Source organism: Bactrocera neohumeralis, chromosome 4 (genome assembly GCF_024586455.1).
Source record: "Bactrocera neohumeralis isolate Rockhampton chromosome 4, APGP_CSIRO_Bneo_wtdbg2-racon-allhic-juicebox.fasta_v2, whole genome shotgun sequence".
Taxonomy (NCBI): domain Eukaryota; kingdom Metazoa; phylum Arthropoda; class Insecta; order Diptera; family Tephritidae; genus Bactrocera; species Bactrocera neohumeralis.
In genome coordinates, this window is record NC_065921.1 from 32,903,114 (window position 1) to 32,930,089 (window position 26,976).

A 26,976-nucleotide genomic window follows, 5' to 3' on the forward strand; every position below is an offset into this window, starting at 1 on the left:
AATATGGAGAAATGGAAAGTGCTGAAATTCGTAAATAACTCACTTGCCACTGCTTTCCCGAATTGAATGTGCATATTTACGTTAATACATAAATTATGCTTAATGAATGCAAAGTATGGCACAAACAATTATCAAAAGTTGTGCTAATTCCAAGACAAAAAAGTACCTCTTGTCGAACAAAAAGTTTAAAAGTGTAGCTTTGATCTAAAGATAGAACTCTCTGATTTCAAACCAAGTTTAGATAAGACCACATTCAAAATTTTATCACTCTAATTTCATATTTGATAAGAAGAAAACAAAAATGCTTAGAATTTGAAAAGTAAAATTCGTTCAATATTCGATTAACTCGTCGTTTGCCAAAGAAGTGATCATCATATTAATAACTGTATTTATACAATAATAAAAACTAAAAAATTTTAGAAGTTTAATTTTGTTGATCAACGAAAACAACAATCTTAAATGTGTGATAGCAAGTGGGGTCGCAAACCGGATTATAACATAGTTCATGCCATTCTTAGGCATTTTAAACCATTGTACAAGGAGCGTTTTGCAATGAGTGTCACTCTGAGACTACATCTAACAGTATCGAACAAGCAGAAATGAAGTGAACACTCAATGCACAAAAATACATACATATATGTATGTAAGTATGGAAAGGGTTTCAAGCATTATACATACATATATAAGCCTAAATACATGTATAATATGGATTCAACCCATTAAAAGTTTGGCGTTGGAACTTTAGCTGGAAGAAATGGGAAGGGCATTAGTGATAAAAGTAGAATCGGAGAAAACAAGTGCAAATAAATAAAGATATGAAAATTTTAGCCTCTCTCTCTCTTTGCGCGTTCTTCTTGTCTGCCCTTTTCATTTTAACTTCGTGCACAACAAGATAGTCTCAGTAAGAGAAGGCAAATAAACGCCTCGTAAAAACTTTGGGCTTAAATTTTATTGTTGCACGAATACAAGCTTGACTTTAAGTGCGAAGACGAGCTTGAATGGTGCGGCGGCGTTAAGTACTTTCTGGGTGACTAGGCCAATAGCCAACTTACTGTGGCACTAAGACCACCGATGCATGGCCATTACAAACCGAAGCTGAAAAAAGTCCAATAAATGCGAAAACGTGTCTGCAGGCATTAGCCACACCGACAGACGTGCTTACATACATACTTACAAGTAAGTATATAAAACCTTATACAATGGTGCGTCCGTATGGGTTGATTTTGAAGCGGTAAACGGCTGTTAGTTGAAGGGATTGTGTGTGTGTGTGTGTGTGTGTCAGATTCGATTTAGAATCGGTGAGGGTTAATGAATTTTAATTTACGATGTTTATTGTTAAATTACTAAATTCAAGAAACAAAAAAAGTACATCTTATATACATATATATATACTATGTATATGTATCTATATTTGTGCCAAAATAAACAAAAAGTAGTTATTAAACATATCTCAGAAAAATTAAATTTGAAATAAATTCATCTTTATGTAATTTGAAAAAAACAATTTCACATGTACATAATAATGGCGGAGTCAACTATTAACTTCATGCATACATACATATGTATGTATGCACAATATAAATATTGATATTGCTAATAATCGTGTATGGGCGGGTATATGTACATAAATAGGTGTCTACATATACATACATACATACATACATATTTGCATGTGTAAATAAGCTGTATGAATTAGCATTGCTTGCACACAAATGCTTCGCTATGAATCGGTGCTAATTACCGCCAGTTTTTCTTAACCCTGAAATATTGTGCTTTGCTAAGAAGCCAATAAATAGCAACCCCGCGACAATTACATACATATGTACATACAAGCGTTTATGAACACTTTTACAGGCAAATAGAGAATAATGCAAGCTTATAAAGATAAAATCTAAAGAACCACAAGGTTATAAAATATGCACATATACATACATAAATTCATATATGTATATGAATACATACATAACTACCAATAAAGTTAGTGTTTCCTCAATAGAAGCACTTATAAGTGTGGGCATTGTTAAATTCCTTGCATATGGTAAGCCCAGTTGCGGAGGAAGATGCCAAATCTAGCTGTGGAGGTCGTCAGAATATACATATGCATGTGTGAATGTACATATGTATGTATGTATGAAGATTCGTTGGTTATTAATGCAACATTAATAACGTTTAGTTTCCTAATAGATTTGTGTTTCCAATCTCATTAGAATTATTTGCGTTCACTTTAAGTTAAGAACAAATATATTTTACCTTCTGTAAAGAGGCTTCTGTTCTGCTTGCTAGTTTTAAAAATCTTGATTTTTAACATGTTTATGTTATTTCTGTTGTGTTTTTTCGTTTTTTTAAGATGACATAATATTCGGCAATACAAATCCGGAATTAAGATACTTCTTATTTTGCAACGAATTGTCTGGAGGATATCTCCAATAACCAATTACGAGCATTCTTGCGATTATCAAATTATTTTGAAATTGAAAGCGTCAAAAGGAATAATGTTTACAATTTATTACAATTCAAATACATAATAGCGAGATTCCGTTGCTCTTCTCAAATTCTTGAACGGTGTAATACCATGTTCAGGCCGAAAATTTAAAGGGATTAGATTACATTTAATTACATTCACTAATCAGCCCGTTCTCACTGCCGTTGGAAAGATGAAAAAACAGCTGTTTTTGCCATTCAAGAATTCACATCGCTTAATATTTATTTAAAAAAACATTTTCATATAGTATTTTTAAATAAAAGCCGTCTTGATTTCGATTTTCGGGTGAAATTAGATTCATTGCTTTAAAAAAAATTTGATTGTTTACATTTTTTCCCTTTGTAGTGTCTAAATCAGCTGTGATAATGTAATAGATTTCCAATGCTGACAAGTAGATGACGCAAAATTAGAGTCGCACAGAGAAATTTAGCGTGGATCAGTTTCAAATCACTCCGATGAAGTGATTTTGAACTGTCATTTTTGTATGGCGAAATCTTGATAAATTTATAAGATTAGTGGGATAAACCACTCAACAGCCGAAATCGTGTGATTAAGTGTCGGTCTGAACATGGTTTAAGTGTATTCGTAAACCCATCAGCAGTTTCTTGTAGGGATGCCCCTAATGTATATACAATAACATACAGTGTTCAAATAGCAATAATCCCGAGAGGTATTTGAAAGATAGGTGGCGCTGACGTACAGGAAAATATTTCGATTATTATGGATAACAGCATGGTGCTGGTACTGATTGTGCTTATATCCGTTCTCGATTTATGATAAACTAAGTACGTAATCCTTTGTTTATGTACATACTTTATTTTACAAAAGTATGCGTAATTAAGTAATAGTGTGCGTATCTTAATCTCGGCCTAAATTTTTGATCTGAAGTGATAATGATTTCTTTATTTATTCAGTTAACTAAGACCCATATTTCATATCTCCATTTGTATTAACGTTTACGAGAATTTAAAATAAGAGTAATGAAACATTTTGGACGATTTGAATATTTGACATTTTAAACCATCTTTGCAAGTAAAACCATTCTCTATTTTGTCTTGCACCGCAATGTTTTCTGGTTTCTTTGCCAAAAATGTTTCGCCAATAAATCGGTTCACATACTACGGCACAATGCGATTGCATGTTGCCAATTAGTCAGCGCATTAAATAGCATACGAAGTCAGTCAGACAACCAGTCAGACAAGCGGTGGAGAAAATTGTGTTAATGTTTAGCGCAGTAGACAATAACTTTTTTTAAAAGAAGCAAATATTTAAAGATATATCCCAACTTGTATCATTTTAGTGCTAATAATATTTCGTACAAATATTGTTATAGGATTTCGCCGACTTTTAGTTATGGAATTTAGGCTAATTTTGAAATTACACTAACTGCCATACTCATAAGTACACATGTTTGTGCATCCCCGTGAGTGCTGCAGATTGCTTCGATAAGTTTCTCCACCGTGTAGACATGCACCAGTCCGTGGCAAACGAATAAAATGCATTTGTACAAACAATAGTCGGTTGGTCTATGCGACGGCGCACAATTATATTTTGGTGGCAACTTTAGCAATTGCAACTGCTCACTATGCGCAACGCTTGACTTGCGCAAGCCTAAATTTTGTAGATTTGTTGTTGTTTTGTTGCTGTATAAAATTAACAAATATGAATATATGTATGTATATACATATGTATGTACATATTTTAAATTTTTTACTTGAACAGGTAGTCTTTACAATTTTCTTTGAACTGAATCAAAGCATATTCAATTATAGAAGGTTGTGTCGATACGGAGCGTGCTTCCTCTTACGAAAAAGTGTTTGTATCCACAATGTAAAAATTAGTTGTTATTTGTTTTCCTTATGCATTTTCTCTTTACATTTTGATGACTTTGTGTTATTTACTATTTATTCGTCTTTAGTTCTCCTCAAAAAACGCTTTTTCATTGTTTGAAATCTTTAAAAAATTTATTCTTGAAACAGTGCAAAAGAAAACGGTTGATTTTGACATTATGGATCCTGTTACTTTAGACAAGTTGTTATTTTTGTGCTACCGACACAACCTTCTATAATAGAATTATGAACTTGATCTCGTAGAAACTTGGATTGAAAGTAAAGGCTAATGAAGAATTTTCAAATTACGAAAGGTTAAAAGCAGGTGCTCATGAATTTAGAAAGTGTTTTATATTTGGTTCCGATTAAATAAAGTATCCACTTTTCAAGATGACTAATTATTAATGCGTGTTTTAACACCCTGATGTGTGATCTTAAACGCAGTTTTCTGGTTTGAAAAATACTCCATAATTATATGATATTATTGAACCCACATTCACAGATTCTGCCACTAAACTATAGGGAAATCTCTATGAAAGCTTTAGCTTTATATGAAAAGCTGTGGCATTTCATTTGCGTGTAATTGGGTCAATTTGAAATTAAATAGTCGACCTATTTCTATCATTTGATGGCAGCAATATGTAGAAATTAATTTATGCAACTCTAAAGAAATTTGCACTTAATTAAGCTTCAGAAGCAAAAGCTTAAAAAAAAAGATGTCAAGCTTTCATATACATTTAATTATGAGTATACCATAGATATGTCAACAAATTTAGTATTTCTTTTACATCGCATATATATCTTTGTCCTTAACCGGACTTAGCCTCATAAATAACAACTAGTAGAATTCACTAAGCTTAAGCTTTCGTATATGACAATAGTGTTAAAATTTCTTATTTACAATTCTAAACGGAAAAACGAAACAAAGATATTCTTCAAGTGAAAGAAAGAAGCATTCACCTTAAAACTGACAATGAGTGAATATTGGCTCACAGTTAAGTTTAAATAATTTTCGGCGACGGAATGAATACTTTCGCGTCAAAGCGTTGAAAGAATAAGTATCGCTTGGGTGAGTCTAAATTCATTATCTTTGTGTGAAATGTTGTAAGCCACTGCAATGGTTCTCCTTTATATACAATTTTAGATCTAGAAACATACATACATGTACAATGTAATAGTCAATGTTAAATCTCAGAATGCAATGCAAAAAAAGTGTAGGAGCGGAATATTGGGCACATTTAAATGGGCTAGGAATCGCATTCCTAGAAAAAATCTTAGAAAATGCTTAATATCACTTCCGGCGCCGATATTATTGTAACAGGTTAGATAACGAAAGTGTTTGGGTGTGCCTAATTTGGCAATATTCTTGAATACAACGAACGATAGCTGACCACATTGCATGGTTTGGGGGCAGGTTCAAGTTCAACCGCTCTTGAGTTGAGCAATGATAATCAAAACGAAATCTTTCATAAGAACACATAGGTGCACAACAAAGTTATCCAATCTAAAGCGGTATCTCTTTTAAGCGTTCAAAGGGCTTTCCATCTATAGTATTTAATTAGCACTGTATATTACTTGAAGAATGACCGTGATGGTGCACATCTTGGGATCTCAATATATCCCTGGAACTATAGAGTCCTAAATCATAGTTTCCGCATGTTTGAGTTGTTCCATTGGAAAATTTTTTCTTGTGGAAAGTATTCTCAGTTATCGGACATAGATGATACAATAGTAGTGACATATTTAAACAACTTGAATGCGATCTTTTCCATATAATTGTGAAAGAATGGTTTCACGTCGAATATATTCACCGAACAAATTTGACACGGACTGAAATTTTCACGTATTTTAACACAAAAGAGGCTTCCGAACCAATACAAGGATGCCAATGAGTAATCTAACTTAGCATACTCTTGTTTAAGCCTCTGCTGAGCTGTCGGTTTTGGTTCATTTTTTGAGCGCCATTGGCTAGATTGTTTCGACGCCGGGTCCTCTTCTATGTCAAGTATCTTCTATGCCAAGCATCTTGAGTCTGGCACTGACACACTTCATACCCAAGCATTAACCAAAATCTGTTGAGTCGATGCATTAGAGATCTTGAGATCCTCTGCTCCGTCTATCTGATGCCAACAGTATAATTTCCAAGCAATTTGTCAGCAAATTTTTCGATGTTATATTTTTAGACGAAGGCCGATGAAGGACGCGCATGAGGCAAGTTTTTGATGGCTTTACACTGAATGCAACCTAATCAAGTAGTCCGGGTCAAATTTGATCAGATGCGCAAGCCATGTAAATACGAATGTGTTGCTAGTTTAATATTCTTTCATCATCCTCCAGTTAATATCGATTTACAAAAGTTGGCGTTCTGCACATATCGGTATCCACACACACACACACACACACATGTATATCGGTGTTGCGTTTGTAATAGTATTTGTTATCTAAAATTAAAAGTTAACAGTACAAAATTCAGTTCTGATTTCATTATTACTACTTTTGTTTTTCGGTTCTACATATATAAGTATATATACACATATGTATATAACTTTTAGAAAGTTCTACTTACCCAAAAAACAGTTTTCATTCAATTGGATGATTGGATGACTTGTTAAAATTGAACAACTACACGAAATGAAAATCGGTTTTTAAAGCGATTTCGGTTGATTGCGCATATTTGTATACATATGTAAGTATGTACATATTATAAATGTGAAGGCATGTAGAATATGCCATGCACTTATCAAAGCACGTTGTTTAAGTATAAGATAATGGAAGCTTCAATTTTCTCGCTCTGGACGTCATGTCTGGAATGCCGACGCATATATCATGGAATACAAACATACGTACATACACATGAATTTCCATGAAACTCCCCGCTCGTGTCTTCCTTTACTTATTTTAACAAATTTGAGAATGTCCATGTGATTAAATGTACTCGTATACATATCTACAAAACTTTGGGGTCACCAAAATTTCACTTGATTAAATTTATTTGTAATTTCATAATCGGTTAACATGAAAGCGGCATTAGCATATGTAGCGCCCTGAAATGAAATGAATAATGTACTGCTACGAAAACATGCCAGCAGAGTGAATATAATGGTAAAACAACTGGAAAATATTCAAAACAGTAGAAAGGTAAAAAGCAGATAAAATAGCGTTTACCAACACATTCACACATATACATCTATTCACATATACATATATGTATATTAATTTCTTGTGCGTAAGCGTGTAAGCTGGTATTTTGCCATAAACACCGAATATCTACCAGAATATGTTCATATGTTTGGATTTGTGCTCATTGGTTCATTAACAAAATCCATAGACACTCACACACTTTGCATACACGCACGCACATACCCAAGTGCGTATGTATGCAGACAGGTGTGTAGATGTGAAATGTCGAACCTATTGATCAAGGCAATGTTCGGAGTGTTCGTTAAAGACCGAACATATGCATATCACTGTAGGAGTTAGCTTGGCCAAAACTTAAGTAGCCAACTAGGCGAGTCGGTGTGAGCATGTACATATGCATAGGTGTGTGTGCCTAACTGCCTGGCTGGCAGGTCGATTGGCCTCAACTTGCCAAGTGCACGCGTGTGGCTTGGCGTTTTCGTTTGTGGGTAATTAAGTCAACGCTCATGCGGCGCTGTCGTATGACAAACCGATCCGCGTCGTGAGATTTTTCTCAACATTTTAATGCATTCTTGCATCACAAATGCATTTCAACTTTCAAAAATATTCCGTGTAATTTGGTATTGTATATATGTACCATATATTAGGGTGGGTCAGGAATAACAGTTTAAAATGTTTCCTTAGATACCGTTAAAACATCGGCTGAAATGTATGCATGTGTGTAAATAACTCTGGAATATTTTCTTATTTGTTTGGATGTTTAACACATTTCAACAAATTTTTGAATGGTGAAAATACAAACTTCTTTATATTACATATTTTTATATTGTTATTTATCAAAAGCAAAAGTAGACACAGTGTTATATACATTAGAGTGATTCAAAAAAAAAAAAAATTTCGTTCGGTACTCGGAAAAATAGATTCCTAGACACCTCTAAGAAAGCTTCTCCAAACATGAGTTTTTAATTGTAACGGGAAGGTCCTCCTACATACAGTTTTCTATTTTTTCTTATTATCAGATTGAAAAAATTATATCTCGCTTCCAACTACTTGAAAAAAAAATCTTGTTACTTAGATTTTGTAGGAAATTGAATGCTCTACAAAAAAGGTATATCATGATTTTTTCGTAAACCCAAACATTTAAAAGATATTAACAGTTAAAGTTTGATTATTTTTAGAAAAATTTTTTATTTGTTATGAGTTTTATAACTCAATGAAAAAAAATTATTATAAATGATGAAATTTCTATTAATAATTTCTCTTATTAATTTTTTTTCCATTTTTTTTGTTTATAAATAAACAAATTTCACAATCAGCTGTCTAAATGCACAAGTCTGCCGTCTGTCACCATAAAATTGCAAAGCGTATTAGCGTTGCTAAATGCGTATTAATTGTGCTCATCTGTCAGGGCTATAAGACATTAAGATGCGACATACAGACAGCCGATATATATCCCCTCAGCTCATCTCCTATACAATTTCTGTATTCATGGACCCCTTTCTTCTCACTCTCATTCTCATACCTAAAATCATGAGTCCAAAGTTATTAAAGCATTTTATACTCTTAAAGGGATAAAGGCAAGTATTCGCTCTACGAAACACACTCATCTATGAAGTGTACGTAATAATGCGTAAAATAATCTGGAAATTTAATTTAACATACCACATTGTCCCCTAAAATCTTTTCCACTTATGCGGTCATCGCGACATTTCGATTAGTCATTGTGCCGGAGCTCGTTTTATTGCTTTTGAAAGTGTGATTCTTCGAGTTAAGTAAAATTAGCTGGGTGGCAAAGGCAACAGAGAAGACCCAAGTACAAGTATGCGTGTGTGTGAATATTGAGGCATGTATTCGAAGTATTCCGGCGCATTAAGATAGTTGAGATTTACTTTTATTGACTTTTCTGAGGGCTTCGGCGCCAATAAGGTAATAAAAACAAATATAAAATGTAAAAGCTAACTTTCAAAAGATTCTAAGACATTTTTTTGCATTAACCAGAGGCTACAAAATGTCTTTTGCCTTTGTTTTTGTTGACAACATTGATGTCTGCATTTTTTTTGCATCTGAATGGGTGAATACTGATGCATTTTTAGTTGGCAACCAAGCGAAATCGATGAAAGAATTTGAGAACCCCAAAGAACACGAAAAACAATGACAATAGTGATGATTAGAGCATCGCGAAGAACAGTAAAGTATTGAAATGAGCTAGCCTGCAAATAGAACCTTACTTGCCATATTATAGACGTGGAAGAGCATAAGACATATTGAAAAAAAAATTATGATTCGAAACACTTTATTTTCCAGTGTTCTTAGGGTTTACCGTTTTAGCTATAATTTTGCGTCGCAGGCACTAATATTGTCGATAAGTAGCGATTTAGATTGCAATAATAATCGTCAACAATAGTATTTTATAATCGAATCCCAAGAGTTTTCTTACTAAGGAACTAGATATGTATGTCAGTTTCAGTGAGTTTTCAGACCTAAAAATCTATTATTTATACATGTATGTATATACATATGTAAAAATCATTTAAAATTTTTGGCTTAGAAATTCCATTCCATTTCGATCGGAGGGGCAAAAAAGATTTTTCAAACTTCAAGAAAAGGAAGTCATGCAAGACTCAACACGGTGAGGGTCCAAAGCCCAAAATTTCTATACACGTTGAGCGACTTGTATGAAGAAAAGTTGCTGAATGCACTGAATTTTAATCGAGGGAGTTGATCGAAAGTTTTGGTTTGGATATTTCCTTTAGTACAGTGCAAAGGAAATTACGAATATTTGGTTTGAAAAACTATGCAAAAAAACTGCTTATGATTTCCATTGCGAATAGGACAAAAGACTAGAGTTTGCAAAACAATATCTATCTTTTGGCATAAAGTTATTTGGTCCGGTGAATCCGAATTCGAACAAGGATTTCAAAAATACGTAAGCCGCGTGTGTGGTGTAAACCTTCTGATCGCTTAAAACCACAGTGCATATAATCATCAGTGAAGCATGGAGGAAGTTCTCTCATGGTTTGGTGCTGTTTCTCAAAGTTTGGTGCGGCTAGTTTAGTTAAAATCGACGGACGATTGACGGGTGCTTCATATGTTGACCTTAGCGAAAATCTGACAATAACTGCGAAAAATGAATTTGGCGCCGTTTGTCTCCCAATAAGATAATACACATCTCGCCTGGCTACTCGCTTTTTTTGAAGAAAAACTGAACTTGCCAGCTCAGTCACTGGATCTAAATACAATCGAGCATTTGTGGTCAATTTTTGATTCCAAAATACCAAAAAGCTGCCAAAAAAATTGCCATCATATTTCTTAGAGATGAAGCGTCTATTGGTTCGAGTTATGCCAACACGTCTTCGTGCAGTAAATCAGAACAAAGATGGAATACTAATTACTAAACTTACTTTTAAACCAAACTTTTTTTATTTTTTTTAAGTTTATGCTTTCATTAGGCAACCTTTTACTATCTATCCCTGGAAAAAGATACATAAGTATGTACATACATAAGTATATTAATTTCTAATTTTTAAAATCTGCATTGAAACTTCCATTTGATGCCTACATATGTACATATGTATGCGATGTATTATGTACCATATACATATGTATGTATGTACATATGTACTGCTCTTGTACAATTGTAGAGCAAACAGACAATTCAAAATTCGACAACGGCGAACAATGCAGAGCAACGCAGTTGCATGAATTGCATGAATTGCAAATCTGACCAAAAATACCTACATATATACATACATATGTAGGTCTATGTATGTATGTATGTACAGCAAGCAGGTAACATAATTTCGTAACCTTTTATTTACCCATAAAATAAATACATGTTTTAATTGATTTTTTAAATTAAATCCGATTACTGAGTAAAAAAGTGACAATTGCATAGGGCGAAGCATATGAACTGAAATTAGCGCCACATTAAAACCAAAATCGAAACAAATTGCAGCTTTTGGGATTTTTTTTTCTCTTTTTATTTGAGCTACCACATCTTTGCCTTGGCTAATTTTGAAAGTTTTACGAATGCGATGAGGTTTCCATGGCCAAATCAACAAAGTTTGTTGTAATAGTTACATTTGTGTTATAATTCATCAATGTTCGTTTAATTATTCCGACAACATTTACATAAATATCCACCATACATACTACATACACAATTCACATGCACATTTAACTCTGCATAACTGCCCATATTATGAACCAACAATGCCTATGCCATGAATTTTATCCATTCTCAATGAGAACAACTTATAAAATGAATATTACTTAGGATAAAATTCTTCAATAAATAGATTTCCTGTCCGAATTTCACTCAGGATGTTTCAGTATACATAACATATATGTACATATGCACATACTCCTTATAATTATTTACATACCTACATACATAATTGTAATAAAACGATTACAATTAGCTCGGGAACACATAAACTGGTCAGTGAAACGATGGAAAACAATACTTTTCTCAGATGAATCAAAATTTAATATGAAATATTCAGACGGAATGAGAAGAGTTCGCCGACCAAAAAATAAGAGGTTGGATCCCCGATACTGTCAAGGCACGGTTAAGCATGGAGGAGGTGGCATTATGGTATGGGGATGTTTTTCATTTTGGTATATGGACCTTTTCATCGAATCAAATGGTATTATGGATCGATTCATGGAGAAGGATATCCTTGAGAACGTGATGCTTCCCCATGCCGAGTGGAATATGCAACTTTCGTGGTCATTTCAACACGTCAATGACCTAAAGCACTCGTCGAAACTTGTGACAAACTATACCGTAGCTCAAAATATTAATGTCCTAAAGTGGCCAGCTCAATCGCCGGATCTCAATCCTATTGAGAATCTTTGGGAGATAATAAATAGAAGGATAGACAGAGAAGGAGTGAATGGAGATAAAAACAAATTGTTCGAAGCTGCAAAACAAGCCTGGTTAAGCGTTCCACAAGAAGTTATTAACAATCTAATAGCAAAAATATTATTAATAACAATAATTATTCCAATATGTTTTGTCGCACTGAATATTGAATATGTTTAATTTTTTTCGTATGAAATGGCATGGAGTCAAATAATTTCTACGGTTTTGTATGTTTTCATAAAATAAATAGTTATTCTTCATATATGAGTGATTTGTTTATATTTAAAATGATAATTGCGAGAATAGGGAACGATAATGTAATTCGTAAGTCTGAGTCCAATATGTTTTGTCCGACACTGTATATATTAGGTTGTCAAAAAAGTCTTGCGGTATTTTCGCTAGTTGGCGCTGAAAGCGCGTAGTTCTAGTTTTATTCGTCGCATCGGGTCATTTCACGCGCTAACACATGTTTGATTGATTGTCGTTTCTTTTAAGTCGTTCGTGAGTTATAGCGTCGCAAACATGGAGCAAAATAAAGAGAAAATACGGCATATTTTACAGTACTACTACGATAAAGGCAAAAATGCATCTCAAGCCGCCAATAAAATTTGTGCAGTTTATGGACCCGATACAGTTTCCATTTCCTCCGCACAACGATGGTTTCAACGTTTTCGTTCTGGTGTAGAGGTGGTCGAAGATGCGCCACGCTCCGGAAGGCCTGTCGTCGAAAATTGCGATAAAATCGCTGAATTGGTTGAAAGAGACCGGCATAGTAGCAGCCGTAGCATCGGTCAAGAGCTGGGCATGAGTCATCAAAAATTCATTTCAATTTCAATAAAAAAAAAAAAATTCAATAAAAATACCGCAAGACCTTTTTGACAACCCTTTATATATATACTTAGTGTAGGAGAGCGCGCTAATTAACCATTACGACGGCGCAATTGCGCATTAGTACGCATCCACTACGTCGGTATGTATGTATGTATGTACATTAGAGCGGGTCAATTTATTTTCTATAAAATCGTGTATGCGGAAAATGTTTTACGGATTATTCTAAACAACTTTGCCTAAGAGACCATGGTTCTAAAACTGGTTTTAAGCCCATGACTTTTAAGACTAAGTTTAAAAAATCTGAATAAACAGTTGTATAGAAAATATGTGAAATATGTCCGCCGATTCCGACAAATAATCAATATAATATCGAAATGCACCTATGTTTGCATAAAATTTTATCCGGACATCTCAAAAACTGACGAACATTTCTTTGATCATTTCTATGATCCCTAAAACACTTCGCATTAAACATCGCTGACTCAAAACCGGTTTTAGACTCATAGTCTCTTAGGCAAAATTTAGAATGATCCGTAGAACATATCTGGCAAACGCCATTTTTCAGATTTGTAAATTAACCCGCTATAATTCCTTATACATATGCATGTATGTATGTACATCAGTGTTTGAAAAGTCTGTCACCCTAGCGTAAAGTTAAGTCCCCAAGAAAATATTTTTAGGTTATAAGTACTATCTTTCGACTAGTCCTAAAAAGACAGACTAACACTAAACACAAATTCAAATAATAAAACGATTTTGTAATGAGTTATTTATAATTATTATTAATTAGTTGTAAAATAATTATGAGTCGCACATATGAATATATGTATGTACACACATACATATGTATGTATGCAGATATTTCTAGTCGCAAACGGAAATGTAACCTATAGACACACTTTGCGCTCCACAGAGATTTTTTTCGTCGAGTAGCTTTAGTTGACAGCAAATGTGCATATTTGAATGCATACATACGCATGCAACATGTTGGTTTCCGATTGGTATTGGAAAAGTATTACTGCTGTTGTTGTGGCATACGTTCATAACTACATATTACTTTGCATTATTAAAAATATTCAGCATTTAAACGCTATTATATCAGAAACACCTTGCTGTACTTGCGTATGTACATATGTATAATTGTAATATGTATAAATGTATGTACTAAATAGTTATATATGTAAATAGATATGTATCGGGTGATTTTTTTGAGGTTAGGATTTTCATGCATTAGTATTTGACAGATCACGTGGGATTTCAGACATGGTGTCAAAGAGAAAGATGCTCAGTATGCTTTGACATTTCATCATGAATAGACTTACTAACGAGCAACGCTTCGAATTTTCAGTGAATGGGCCCTAGAAAAGTTGGCAGAAAATCCGCTTTTTTATCGACAAATTTTGTTCAGCGATGAGGCTCATTTCTGGTTGAATGGCTACGTAAATAAGCAAAATTGCCGCATTTGGGGTGAAGAGCAACCAGAAGCCGTTCAAGAACTGCCCATACATCCCGAAAAATGCACTGTTTGGTGTGGTTTGTACGCTGGTGGAATCATTGGACCGTATTTTTTCAAAGATGCTGTTGAACGCAACGTTACGGTGAATGGCGATCGCTATCGTTCGATGCTAACAAACTTTTTGTTGCCAAAAATGAAAGAACTGAACTTGGTTGACATGTGGTTTCAACAAGATGGCGCTACATGCCACACAGCTCGCGATTCTATGGCCATTTTGAGGGAAAACTTCGGAGAACAATTCATCTCAAGAAATGGACCCGTAAGTTGGCCACCAAGATCATGCGATTTAACGCCTTTAGACTATTTTTTGTGGGGCTACGTCAAGTCTAAAGTCTACAAAAATAAGCCAGCAACTATTCCAGCTTTGGAAGACAACATTTCCGAAGAAATTCGGGCTATTCCGGCCGAAATGCTCGAAAAAGTTTCCCAAAATTGGACTTTCCGAATGGACCACCTAAGACGCAGCCGCGGTCAACATTTAAATGAAATTATCTTCAAAAAGTAAATGTCATGAACCAATCTAACGTTTCAAATAAAGAACCGATGAGATTTTGCAAATTTTATGCGTTTTTTTTTTAAAAAGTTATCAAGCTCTTAAAAATCATACATATATAGTGCTTAAAACATAAATATTTTGATTAAATGAAGATTTTACTCTTTTCTTTTAGCAGCAGTTTACTTAAACGTCAAACGGCACCCAAATCGAACACAGCATTGTCAATATGGAGTAGACTGTACGTGTCTTGCACTGTAAATAGAAATAAAACGGCACAGGAATATTGATAGGCCCAACACTGTGCAATAATTTTCTAAACTTCTAATTTCTTCGCTAAAGTGATCAAAGCAACAATATGCCATATTTTCCAAATATAAATAAAAGTCAACATGTTAAAATGACAAGTAGCAACACATCTTTAGACAACACATCCGATCAAGATTACAGCGAATTTCTTAATGAGTATCAGACGAATTCGCCACATAATGAACCTGAGGCGCATTATGAAGGTGAGTTATGTTTTTTAAACTTAATACAAAATTTAATTATTTTACTATTATTTATAGAGGGTGAATTGGAAGCTGAATGGCTGGTAGCCGCTGGTTTTCCACAGCTCATAAAACCATTTGAGCAGGTAAAAACTCCATTTAAATAAATTCTCCAAATAAGTTTATTTGCAATGAAAATGTAAGAAAAAAACAAGAAAACTTCAAGGTATAAAAAACAATATGTTTATATATAAAATGTTACGGGTCCTAAACTACTGAACCGATTTTAGCAAAATTTAGCACGTTGTGTTCAGTTCGAACCAACTTAGAAGATAGGATAGTAAAAACAATTCATAAATAAAAAAATACAATGAAAGCTCTATTAAGCGGACATCTCCATTAACGATGCACATTGGCCGGTCCAACAATTTGTTGATGTTTATTAAGTACAAGCTATTAAGCGGATAGAAACGCTGGTAACCAGACATTAAGAAAGCAGCCCTAAATTCGTTTTTTTTTTCCAATGAAATTTATTCGTTTAAACATATGCAAATTTAAAGTTCAAGTACAATCCTTTGGATTCATATAAGAGGAAAATTTTTACTACTTGAGACGATTTTGCTACTAATGATATGAGTAGCTACAATCACAATTTTTTGTAATAATAATTTATATTTATCATCATTAAATATCAGTTTTACCGTGCGATTCTGTACTGTGATACTGTCTCAAGTCTCTAAATTTGAGATTTTGAGTTAGAGACAATTTTTGAGACTTGAGACGATTTTGCTATTCTGTAAGTGACAATCACAAAATCTATTACATTTCATTATTCAGAGATGTTTTTAAACTTAAATGAAAAAATAAATATGTCGATAACAAATATTAAATTTTCTATAACACAGTCAAAAAACATAATTATCAATAAAAGTAAAAATATATGTTGACTTTGTTTCATAATATTTACGAAATTTATATAAAATTGATTTATTTTTAACCTTTTCGTGTTTGAGTTGCTTACAAAATATAAAGAAACGACAATCGATTAATATCTATGATGATCTCTATTCAGTATATTCAAAATGGCAGACAAGAGTTCTTTTTAGTTTTGTGACCTGCTAACTACCAGGTCTCAAATTTGAGGCAATAGTTTGAGACTAATGCTAGAGACTGTTTAGTGAATAGTAACTAGTCACAAATTGAGACTTTACCTCAAAATGTCTCAAATAGGAACTAGAGACTGGTTACAGAATCCCGCTATTAAAAACTCAAATTTAGAGACTTGAGACTGTACTAACTGACAGTACAGAATCACACGGTAAATTAAAGACAATTTTTGCTACTTGAGACGATTTTGCTGCTTATGATATAAGTAGCTACAATCGCAATTTTTTGTATTAATAATTTATATTTATCATCATTAAATTTTAGTTGTAATTGAATTGAAGGGAATGTAATATTTTATAGTCATCAGCTTATTACTGCAGGTTTCTTTTCTGTACGAGAATACAACTCTGCTCGCAACTTGTTCAAACATCTTTTATCGACTTTCGTTGATACCATCCATATATCAGTTATGGTCAATTGATTAAATTAAATTTGTTTACGAAATATTACGTCCAATTATTTAAAACACTTGCCACAAAACTTTGTACAGAAATTATTTTACATTGTCTCCTACTACTTTTTAATGGTTGCGGGAAATATTTATGTGAGGAAGCCATTAATTATATAGTGGTATATGTATAGTTAAAAGTATTTGATAACGCAACGAATGTTTTATATTTAATATAAAGGGTCTCGAGTTACGAACTTCGGAATTGGAACCGATATTAGCTTCACTATCTATGCCTCACGCCGAAGCAATAAAACAGCGCGTTCGGGCGCTGAACCACACAGTAAGAGGTCGGACGAAAAATCGCCAAAAACGCAAACCTGATATTAGGGATGTCTTTCGAGATTTTGATGTAAGCAAAAGACATGATACAATTGTATATTTCTTTGCTAAAATAATAATATAAATTGTAGGAATCCAGTACAGGAACACGATCTCGCAGTGCTACTCCTGACTCCTTAGACTCTATCCACGGAGACGAAGTTTGGGGAAACACATCGATGTAAGTAATTTCTAAATAAACAGAAAATACACGTCTTGAATGTCGAAATTAATCAAGCATACATACGTATGTGTATAAATTAAATACATACATTTTTAATAAATTTAATAAAAAAAATGTTGTCATCTTTAATTTCTTTATGCAGACCAAGTTTTGTGAGCATTTTCGATCATGGCTCAGTTGCAGACTCAGGAAACGGCCATCAGACATTACAATTGGGCAAAAATCAAAAACAGCGACTCCGCCGGACGCCAAGTGCTCCACTTAAAGGTTCGCAAGACATTTTTCGAGGTTCACACGTTCGCTGTGATATTCCAATGTTTGCTGCAGAGGGCATTGAGTTGTTAGGTTTTTCTCGTATTGGCACCATCCATATCCCACGAAATCGTTCTGGTTCGGATCCATCCTGCTCAGTGGGGTTTGTATATTTCGAAGCTTTTTATTCACCAATTAAAAATCGAAATTTTTCCATTTTAGTCGTGTACACGGTCAACTTATACAATATTCAAACAGTGATACCAACGCTTCAGGAGAATCGAGTGACGAATGTCTATCTAATACTGCGCGCCTGTCGAGCTCTTCTTCTTCGGAGAGCACTCCGCAAAAAATACACTTGGAGACCCCCCCACAAAGTGTACAGAACTCGCCATCTTCTAGGGACGGTATTAGTTTTGAAAATATGTTCCGTGAGACTTCTAGTCAAGATGGAGTGGTAAGTGGCTGAACTAGATTAATGCTATTTAATTTAGGAAAAGCGTATAATTTGATTTTCTCCAATATTTATTTTTTATTTAGGATGTTGTGGATAATAGTGACGCTTCATTGGAGTTTTGTACAGACATAGATACCATTAACGAAACAGATTTGAAACGTCTTCAAGCTGTTTTCTGGTTAGAATTAGCGGCATTATTCGATCGAAATCATGTTTCGCTTGATAAGCGGAAACCATTTAAAAGACGTCGAAAAGAAGAGGGTCACCTCTTTGGCGTTTCTTTAAATGCTCTTATACGGCGTGATCAGCAAATAACTGGTAGAGACTCCACGTTGGTGCCATTGTTTTTAGAAGGCCTTCTAGAGGAACTAAATAAGCGGGGTGCTAAAGAGGAAGGTATTCTGCGCGTTGCCGGGCACAAGCAAAAGGTAATTTTCTTTTCCCGATGAATATTATATGCAATTTGATTTAATAATTTTAAATTTAGACTGAAATCCTTTACAATGAGCTAGAGTCGACTTTCTATCAGAAGCCGAAAAAGTTCACGCAACTATTGAGTTCAACTAGTGTGCATGATCTAAGTGCCCTACTCAAGCGTTGGCTACGGGAGCTTCCTCAACCACTGCTCACGAATGAACTAATTCAACTTTTCTATCAATGCCATGCTTTGCCACTAGCAGATCAAGCAAAAGCTCTGGCGATTGTCGTTCAGATGCTACCACATGAAAATCGAAACACATTGCGGACTCTGATACGTTTTCTGAACAACATTATTGAACAAAAAGATTACAATAAAATGAATATGCACAATGTTGCAACAATAATTGCACCATCCTTTTTCCCGCCACGTTACATACACCCAACGGACAAAAATAGTATTGAGGAACAAGTGAAAATGGCTGCACAGTGCTGCCGTCTTACCAATATGCTGATAACGCGTGGAGAAGCGTTATTTCAAGTGCCAAATAGTCTAATAGAAGAATCCAAATCAAACAAAACACGACAGGTATACTCTTGTATTCTGATTTTACTTGCTGTATACTAATTTATTTTTTATTAGGGTAAACGCATTTTACATAGACGAGTCAAAGCCACAACGTCACTACTTCATCCAAGCAGTAGTAACACCAGTACTGTTGGGGACATTAGCCACCATCATACCCATTTGCAATCGCATCACCAGCCAAGTAGTCATGTTGTTAACGTGGTGACAGTGGATGGCAATACCACGGTAAAACGTCAACAGTCAATAAACCCAAGTCATGTACATCGTCTAATCATTTGATTCTTATGGTAAAGGAATATAATACTTGATCTAGCTGTATTACATCATAAGGGGAATAGTTTAAGCCTATGCATAGAAATTACACGAAAAAATTTCAGTTTTTAAATCGGAATAAATGTTAAAATTAGCTTTAAAGATATGAAGAAAAATCAATTTTTGCCACATTTTACTTTCCACTATTTAGAAATTATATATTTTAGTTATTGGTATTTGACATCGAGATTAAAAATTGTGCAACACAAAACAAAAATTATATGTGTATATACATATTTGGACCGTTAATAATATTCATGTGTTTGCATGTAATTCAACATATTGTCACAATTAAAATAGTCATCACCGCATGTTGTGCCGTGAATATTCAAAATTCATAATTTGTGCTCTAATGTATACATATATAAAAGCTATAAATTATACATATATGCAAATACAAATTAATACGAACATACACAGTACGCGTAAAATAAAAAAGAGTAAATATTTCAAAGTGCCGTTAATTTTGTTTTTATCTAAATAATTTGTTTGCTCATGATCCTAGTGTTTCTTCTAATAGTAATTGTGCCAACAAAATAAAATCTACAAAATAATTGCGAAGAATGGCGCCGGTTTGACTTGCATTGACTAGACAAGACCCCGAATCCAAATGGAAATAATCGGTTCTGTTCTGCTTTGGAACCAACTTTCAACTGTCATGGACTCGAATGAATCTAAATTCTGATTCGAATAAGAGAAACATTCAACTTAAATTCAACCGAACTCTTTTTTTTCGCATTATGATTTTCAATTACAATTTGCTTGTAAAAATTAAGATTTGACAAATAATTAATAAGCTGAAAATTTTTAAAATAATATGAAAGCACTTTAATTTAGTTATTGCTCACAAAAAGGTGAATAATTATTAAAAAAGAAATAAGTTTTGATATACAGTCGAAACTCCCTATAACGATTTCCAAGGGACTGGATATTTACTTCGCTGTAAAGAAAATTCGCTATATAGAAAAAAATCAATTTTGTTCCTTTTAACATTTTTCATTTGTAGTAGTCAGTTATTTTGGTTTGAAGTACATTTTCCGCTTTTCTTCTACAATATAATTTTCTAATACATTTAGAGAAGTAAACACAGTATTTGGTTGGTTGGTTTTCATTTCCAAATAGGTACGGAAACCTTCAATTGTTGTCACTTGCATAGTTCGGTTGTTCCCCAAAATACACTTTCAATTTTATGGTAATAATTCGTAAATAATTTGTTGAACTATGTCAATGTCGTCCTATATTTCCTACAGCTCATCGTTCCATCGACTGCGGTATTCACCGTTGCCAATGCGCAAAAGACCATAAAACTTCCGCAGAACGTTTTACTCGAAACTCTTAACGTCGACTTCTCAGAGGTTGTCATAGTCCATGCCTCTGCATCATACAGTTGGTTTGAAAACGGTAATAGGGGCCTTAATTGCTTATGAGGAATTAAAGAAAATCACATGAATCAAGGAAATCACTGCCATTTCGTATAATTGACTTAACTTACTTTTAGAGAAATAATGAATTACCAATGGTTTTCCGTCGGAACTCTATAAAAAGGAAGAGAAGGGGATAGAGTGAGATATGATAAGAAAAACATTAGTATGAGTTTTATAAAAAATTTTCAAATATATAAATAAAGTTAAATTATTTTTTAATCAGTTTACTAAGTAAATAATGTACATATACGCAATAAGTAATTTTAACATTCCGTTTTTATTTTTTATTTCGCTCGCTTTAAGTGAAGATAAAAACATTTTGACAAAGAGAAAATGCAAAATTTATAATGAACAAGAAAACACGTTAACTTCGGCTGCACCGAAGCTAATATACCTTTCACAGGTGCATTTCTTTCAGTAACTATGTATTCAGTTTGTATGGAAGCTATATGCTATAGTAATTCGATCTGAACAATTTTCTCGGAGATTATATGATTACCTTAAGCAGTAATCCATGTCAAATTTCGTGAAGATACCACGTCAAATGCGAAAGTTTTCCATGCAAGCTCTTGATTACGATCGTTCGCTTTGTATGACAGCTACATATATGCTATTGTAAGCCAATCCGAACTTCGGAGATTACATTGTTGCCTTAGAATATACATACATAACCTGTGCGAACTTTTGTGAAGATACATTGTCAAATGTGAAAGCTTTCCATACAAGAACTTTATTCCGATCGTTCAGTTTGTATGGCAGCTATATGTTATTGTGGTCCGATATCAGCCGTTCCGGCAAATGAGCAGCTTCTTGAAGAGAAAATGACGTTTGCAAAATTTCAAAACGATATCTTAAAAACTGAGGTACTAGTTCGTATATATACAGACAGGCAGACGGACAGACGGACATGGCTAAATCGACTCAGCTCTACATATTGATCATTTATATATATACTATATAGGGCCTCCGACGCTCATTCTGGGTGTTACCCTGTTCAGTGTATAAAAATCATATTTTTTAGATAAGAATATATATACATATGTATATGTGTACTAGAACTCTTAAAATTATTCGAATATCTTGAAAACCGATGATTCGAATATCCGGTTTGTAACCGTTCGTATGAATATTACTCGATCATTACTATTCGAAAAGTTGCTCTGCTGTGAGTATTTAAATAAATTAAAATTGTTTGATATTCAAACAACCTTTGATTTTTGCTTGTTTTTGAATTTGTAAAAAAGACATCCGTTCTTCAAGGAAAGAAAAAACTATTTTTTAAACGAATAATTTTACAACATTTTTTTATTGAATGTTTCACTTAGCTCTAGTATGTACATATTAATATTTTTTGCTAGAATTAAACCACATAAGAAACAAGTCTAAAATTTACGAACATTACTGTTAAATTTGTTTATAGATTTATCACAAAGAATTTGTCAAAAAAAACTATTTCATTATTCAAAACCATGATTGAATTATATAAGGTTGTGTCGATTGATCAAAAACAAGAATTTGTCAAAAGAAATTGATAATGTCAAAATCAACTGTGTTGTTTTTTTTATTGAAAAATTTATTTCAAAGGTTTCAACCAATGAATATGGTTTTCGAGTGTTAACTGAATACGAAGAGATTGTAAATAACACTAAATCATCAAAATGTAAAAACAAAAAACTGACTTTGACATTATGAATACAAACACTTTTTTCGTAAGAGTAAGCACGCTCAGTATCGACACAACCTTCTAAAATTGAACCATGATGTCGTCAAATATCTCGTCAGGTATTTGTTCCATCGAATGCGGTATTCGCGTGGCTAACGCGCAAAGGACCATAAATCTTTCGCAGAACCTCTCGAAAACTCGCACCTCATGGCAAACACTTTTTTCCTAAGCACGCTCAGTATCGACACAACCTTCTAAAATTGAACCATGTTCAAAACTTCTATTTGTGATGTAGTCTCGGACAGAGTCTATTCATCCATCCATCTCTTGCTATGTTCTGCACTTTAGAGACAGTTGAAAAAATAATTTGCAAAGCAACACTTCATATATATGGCTGCCCCCGCAACAATCTCCAATCGAACATCACTCCCTTACTCCCATCGTTACCTGTAAGAGGAAAATCCTAGTAGCGTTAGACTAGTCAAAAGCTTTTAACACAGTCAATCACATAAGATAAATGGTCTAAGCTCTCGGTTCAACAAAAACATTCTAAATTATTAGAATGGAACAGATTTACAGATTATTTCTCGTTAAAAAGTGTGATGCATAAATCAGGTTACGACAACATTGACGTAATTGAACCAACAAAAAATATTGTTCTTGATTTTATGTTATTATTTTTTTATTTTAACGTTTTTTGCTCGATGTTGATATATCTTTATTAAGAGATCTAATTTCTCAATACATTTGAAATCTAAAAAACATGCGTTTAATTTTTCCGCCGCGTTCTTGGCAATTAGCTTCTTCCAACGGAGTGATGATTCCATCAGACCAAAAACCATATCAAACTGTCAATTTAGGTAAACGTAATGGCTGTTCATAAATAATTTGTGGATTTTCTTCGCACTGGAATCGAAAGTTTCGTTTATTTACCGCACCACTCAGATGAAAGTTATCGTAATCGGAGAAGATGATTCTAATGCAAAAATATAGAAATCATATCATCCCTATTGGAAAACCCGGTATATTGTTTCAGAGCTAACTATGTCAATTCAAGATTGGTAGAAAGGTACTTTATGTTGAAGCATTGCTGAAATTTCGTGTTTCTGGCATCACTGCATATACTGTTTACATTTTTTGCAAAGCAGGCTGTTTGCTGTAACAGCTGATTGCCTTTTTATTTTTAATTTTGTATTTTGTTACGGAAGTGTTATTTTTAAATTTCTTTAAAATTTTATAAAATTTCAAGTAGTTTGAAATTATTTATTATAAAATGCAAAATATTATCTGTAATAAAAGCCCGTATTGGAGGCGTATACAAACTGCGTAAGATGAATTAGATATACTTAGTACTTCTGCAACAGATTCAAATTATTTTTCTTACACATAGAATTCGGCACAGTAGTGTGCAAAATGGGGAAACTTATTATGACATACTTAAAGTGCAGAAAAATTGTAGTAACCAAGAAATACGAAATGCTTTTGTACAACTTTCAAAAAAGGTACGTCTAAAATATACAATATATCTCTAAAATAATAATGTATATAAATATCTTCCAGTTTCACCCCGATGTCAAAGGGATCACCCCAGATCCTAAACAAACAGCGCAATTTGTAAAGATTTCAGAAGCTTATCAAATTCTCAGCAAACCCAAATCACGTTCAGCATATGACCAACGATTATGGGACGCAGGTGTGCTACGGCCTGGTCAAAGATCGAGGTCCGGAGCTGTAAAAAATATGCACTCCGCTGAAATACATAGGTATGTATACATATCCAAATTGTACATCTCTAGAACCAGTGAATTCGTTTTAGGCCATGGGAAATAAAACCAAACTTCGATCCAAATCCCGGGCCTTACTATGGGGTGAAAGGTTTAGAGCGAGTATCTAATTTGAAAGTAGCCATTGCTCTTGCAGTTTTAGGAATTGCTGGGGCAATATTTGGATTTGTTTCCGTAAAGTAAGAACATATGTAGATCCATCATTCAAGATAAATCCACCAATTATATATAACATAGCACTTATTATTTCTTCAGTCACTCCTTCACTTTTAATCGCCAAAAATTAGATGCTAAATCAGCGGAGGCGGGGATTTATCATGCGGCGATTCGTGCGGACGCTGAAAAATATGGCAATGAAGAACAACTACGGCGAATGCTGAATCGAATGTCAAAGGACGAAAGATAAGTTCAACGACCTATGGAATTTATTCTGCACATATTTTAATATAATTGTTTATATTATATAATAAAAAAAATACATGTGATATTGTAATCAAAATTTCTTGTACAAAATTCTAGTTCAATGCGCTAAACATCAAGGACGTAAACATTTTGTACTTTCAAATTTTTTGTTCTATAATCAATAGTTTTCGATTTAAGAAAGTTTTTTGATAATTTTTTTACACCTTGTTTTACATTATTAGAGTTTTAGTATGGATCCCTAGCTTTCCACAGATAGTGTAGACTCCCAACAGTAAAAGAATTTTTCAAATCGTCAAGCAGTTTCGGATTCAATGCAAGCAAACATTCAATGAAATCTTTCCTCATTATAATATTAGTATAGATAAAGTCAACCTGAAGTTCGAAAATTTTAAATGAGGTATATGAGAGCTAAAAGAGTTTTGACCCGATTTTACCCCTTTTTAGAACAAGCGCACACTATTATGAGGAAAATATTTTCTCCGGATTTCATTAATATATTTCAGAACTTTACTTACATATCAGTTACAGGCGTTGAATGCCAATACTCAAGTCTTTTTCCGAATCTATTGACTTACGATATTGTGCTTGAAAAACTAAAGGAGGTATGGAAGACAGTCGATATTCTTTAAGATGATTTTCTAGATAGACATCATATTTATGCATACCACTTTGTCACAATTAACAAGGATCAACATCATCTCGAAGAGCAATTGAGTGTAACATGTTTTTTTGTCAATCCGTATTTAGTCAACATACTAAGATGTATCGATGTCCCAGTCTCCAAAATCACCAGACATGGCTCCGTGTGACTTTTTACTGTTTTAGAAACAAAAAAGAACCTCAAAGAGACCTCGTTTTACAAGCTTAGATAATATTAAAGGAGTTATCCCGTGTGACGGCGATTTTTTCGAAATTTTTATAGAGTAATGAAAAACACAGAGCCTCCAAATTCTTACTATATAAGTATTGGTTAAGCCTTTAGCTGTAATTGTGAATTTTTTTAAGTAAAAGTATTTTGTTGCTTGCGAGATTTATCGCTCCAATGGCATCCATGAAGAAAAAACTGAAATTTTCTCTCTGAATTTCAATATACATATGTGACCTGGTCTACGGAAAGGGGGCTTAGGTGTCAAAATTAATGAGATACCGAGAAATAACGGTGAACGGAGAAATAACGAGATAGCGGTGTTTCCCAGAAAACTAGTTTTCGCACGTTAGTTCCTTTTTCGTAGACCAGGCCACATATATCTCACACATTGACTGATATTTTCGGTAAAAAGTTAGGACATTTTTGGTTATAAGGTAACACTAACTTAAAAGGCACTATTCGTGCAAAGTTTTATGCCGTTATATTAATTTCACCTTTATTTAGACGGTGAAAGAATCAATTAAAATTTAAAATTGTGTTATATTGGAAGTAGGCGTGGTTGTAGCCTACTCATTTTAATACATTAATATAGGAATCTAAGAAGAATGTTATACTACACCGAACTTTGCGGTGCTACGCCCATCGCCCAAGTTTGACCTCGGCTCCTTTAAAGCCCTCTCTTATGATCTGGGGGGAAAAATTGTATGTTTCTAACGTATTTAGTTATTGATTTATCTTTTAGTACCTTATAACGGAACCGATATAAGGGGAGTGGTCGGGGTTATCATAATATTTTTTCTATTTAGGTGAATTTGGTTGTTGGAGTTTTAGTGGTTTAGGAGATATCTACATTAAACCTATTTGACGGGTAGGTCACGCTCACTTTTATTTAATTTTTAGCCCACCCCTATTATTGCGATTCTCTGTCTTAAAGTACAGTTCTATACCTTAATTTAGTGCTCAGTTATGACTTTTTATAAGTTTTCGTCTAATGGCGTTTTGTGGGCGTGGAAGTTGTCG

General features: G+C 33.7%; 2 protein-coding genes and 1 long non-coding RNA gene across 9 annotated transcripts in view; 2 read left to right on the forward strand and 1 right to left on the reverse strand.

The window, feature by feature from the left end:
* The window catches only part of LOC126755055 (uncharacterized), a 50,354-nt gene extending 47,525 nt beyond the window's left edge, over nt 1-2,829 (reverse strand). The window contains exons 1-2 of the long non-coding RNA XR_007666448.1: nt 2,251-2,829; nt 1,971-2,177 (exon numbers count right to left, since the gene is read on the reverse strand). This is a non-coding gene — a long non-coding RNA (uncharacterized LOC126755055). The remainder of the gene's footprint in view (nt 1-1,970; nt 2,178-2,250) is intronic.
* The window catches only part of LOC126755037 (rho GTPase-activating protein conundrum), a 37,337-nt gene extending 17,089 nt beyond the window's left edge, over nt 1-20,248 (forward strand). For 3 of the 6 annotated variants that reach the window (XM_050467309.1, XM_050467312.1, XM_050467310.1), the window contains exons 2-10: nt 15,332-15,668; nt 15,726-15,793; nt 17,444-17,614; nt 17,676-17,764; nt 17,910-18,182; nt 18,242-18,476; nt 18,560-18,904; nt 18,964-19,482; nt 19,537-20,248. In XM_050467309.1, the coding sequence (XP_050323266.1) occupies nt 15,515-15,668; nt 15,726-15,793; nt 17,444-17,614; nt 17,676-17,764; nt 17,910-18,182; nt 18,242-18,476; nt 18,560-18,904; nt 18,964-19,482; nt 19,537-19,761 (2,079 nt within the window). In that variant the 5' untranslated portion in view covers nt 15,332-15,514 and the 3' untranslated portion in view covers nt 19,762-20,248. Of the gene's footprint in view, nt 1-15,331; nt 15,669-15,725; nt 15,794-17,098; nt 17,359-17,443; nt 17,615-17,675; nt 17,765-17,909; nt 18,183-18,241; nt 18,477-18,559; nt 18,905-18,963; nt 19,483-19,536 lie in introns of those variants that run through there. The other 3 variants (XM_050467308.1, XM_050467311.1, XM_050467313.1) reach the window with 2 other exon arrangements.
* Nucleotides 20,249-24,045: 3,797 nt separating this feature from the next.
* LOC126755048 (dnaJ-like protein 60) lies at nt 24,046-25,164 on the forward strand. 2 transcript variants are annotated; one of them, XM_050467330.1, is made up of 5 exons: nt 24,046-24,207; nt 24,272-24,383; nt 24,442-24,644; nt 24,698-24,844; nt 24,903-25,164. In XM_050467330.1, exons 1-5 carry the CDS (start codon nt 24,155-24,157, stop codon nt 25,069-25,071), a joined length of 684 nt encoding a protein of 227 aa, XP_050323287.1. In that variant the 5' UTR covers nt 24,046-24,154; the 3' UTR covers nt 25,072-25,164. The 2 variants fall into 2 exon arrangements, with proteins under 2 accessions (XP_050323287.1, XP_050323288.1); XM_050467331.1 differs by having other exon boundaries at nt 24,047-24,207; nt 24,921-25,164.
* Nucleotides 25,165-26,976: the final 1,812 nt, after the last annotated feature.

Excerpts from the sequence above, each read along its gene's own strand:
- LOC126755048 (XM_050467330.1), top strand. The coding sequence starts at position 24,155 with ATGCAAAATATTATCTGTAATAAAAGCCCGTATTGGAGGCGTATACAA. Across the intron at positions 24,645-24,697 it reads CACTCCGCTGAAATACATAG|GCCATGGGAAATAAAACCAA; the intron begins GTATGTATACAT and ends AATTCGTTTTAG. Across the intron at positions 24,845-24,902 it reads TTTGGATTTGTTTCCGTAAA|CACTTATTATTTCTTCAGTC; the intron begins GTAAGAACATAT and ends TATATAACATAG.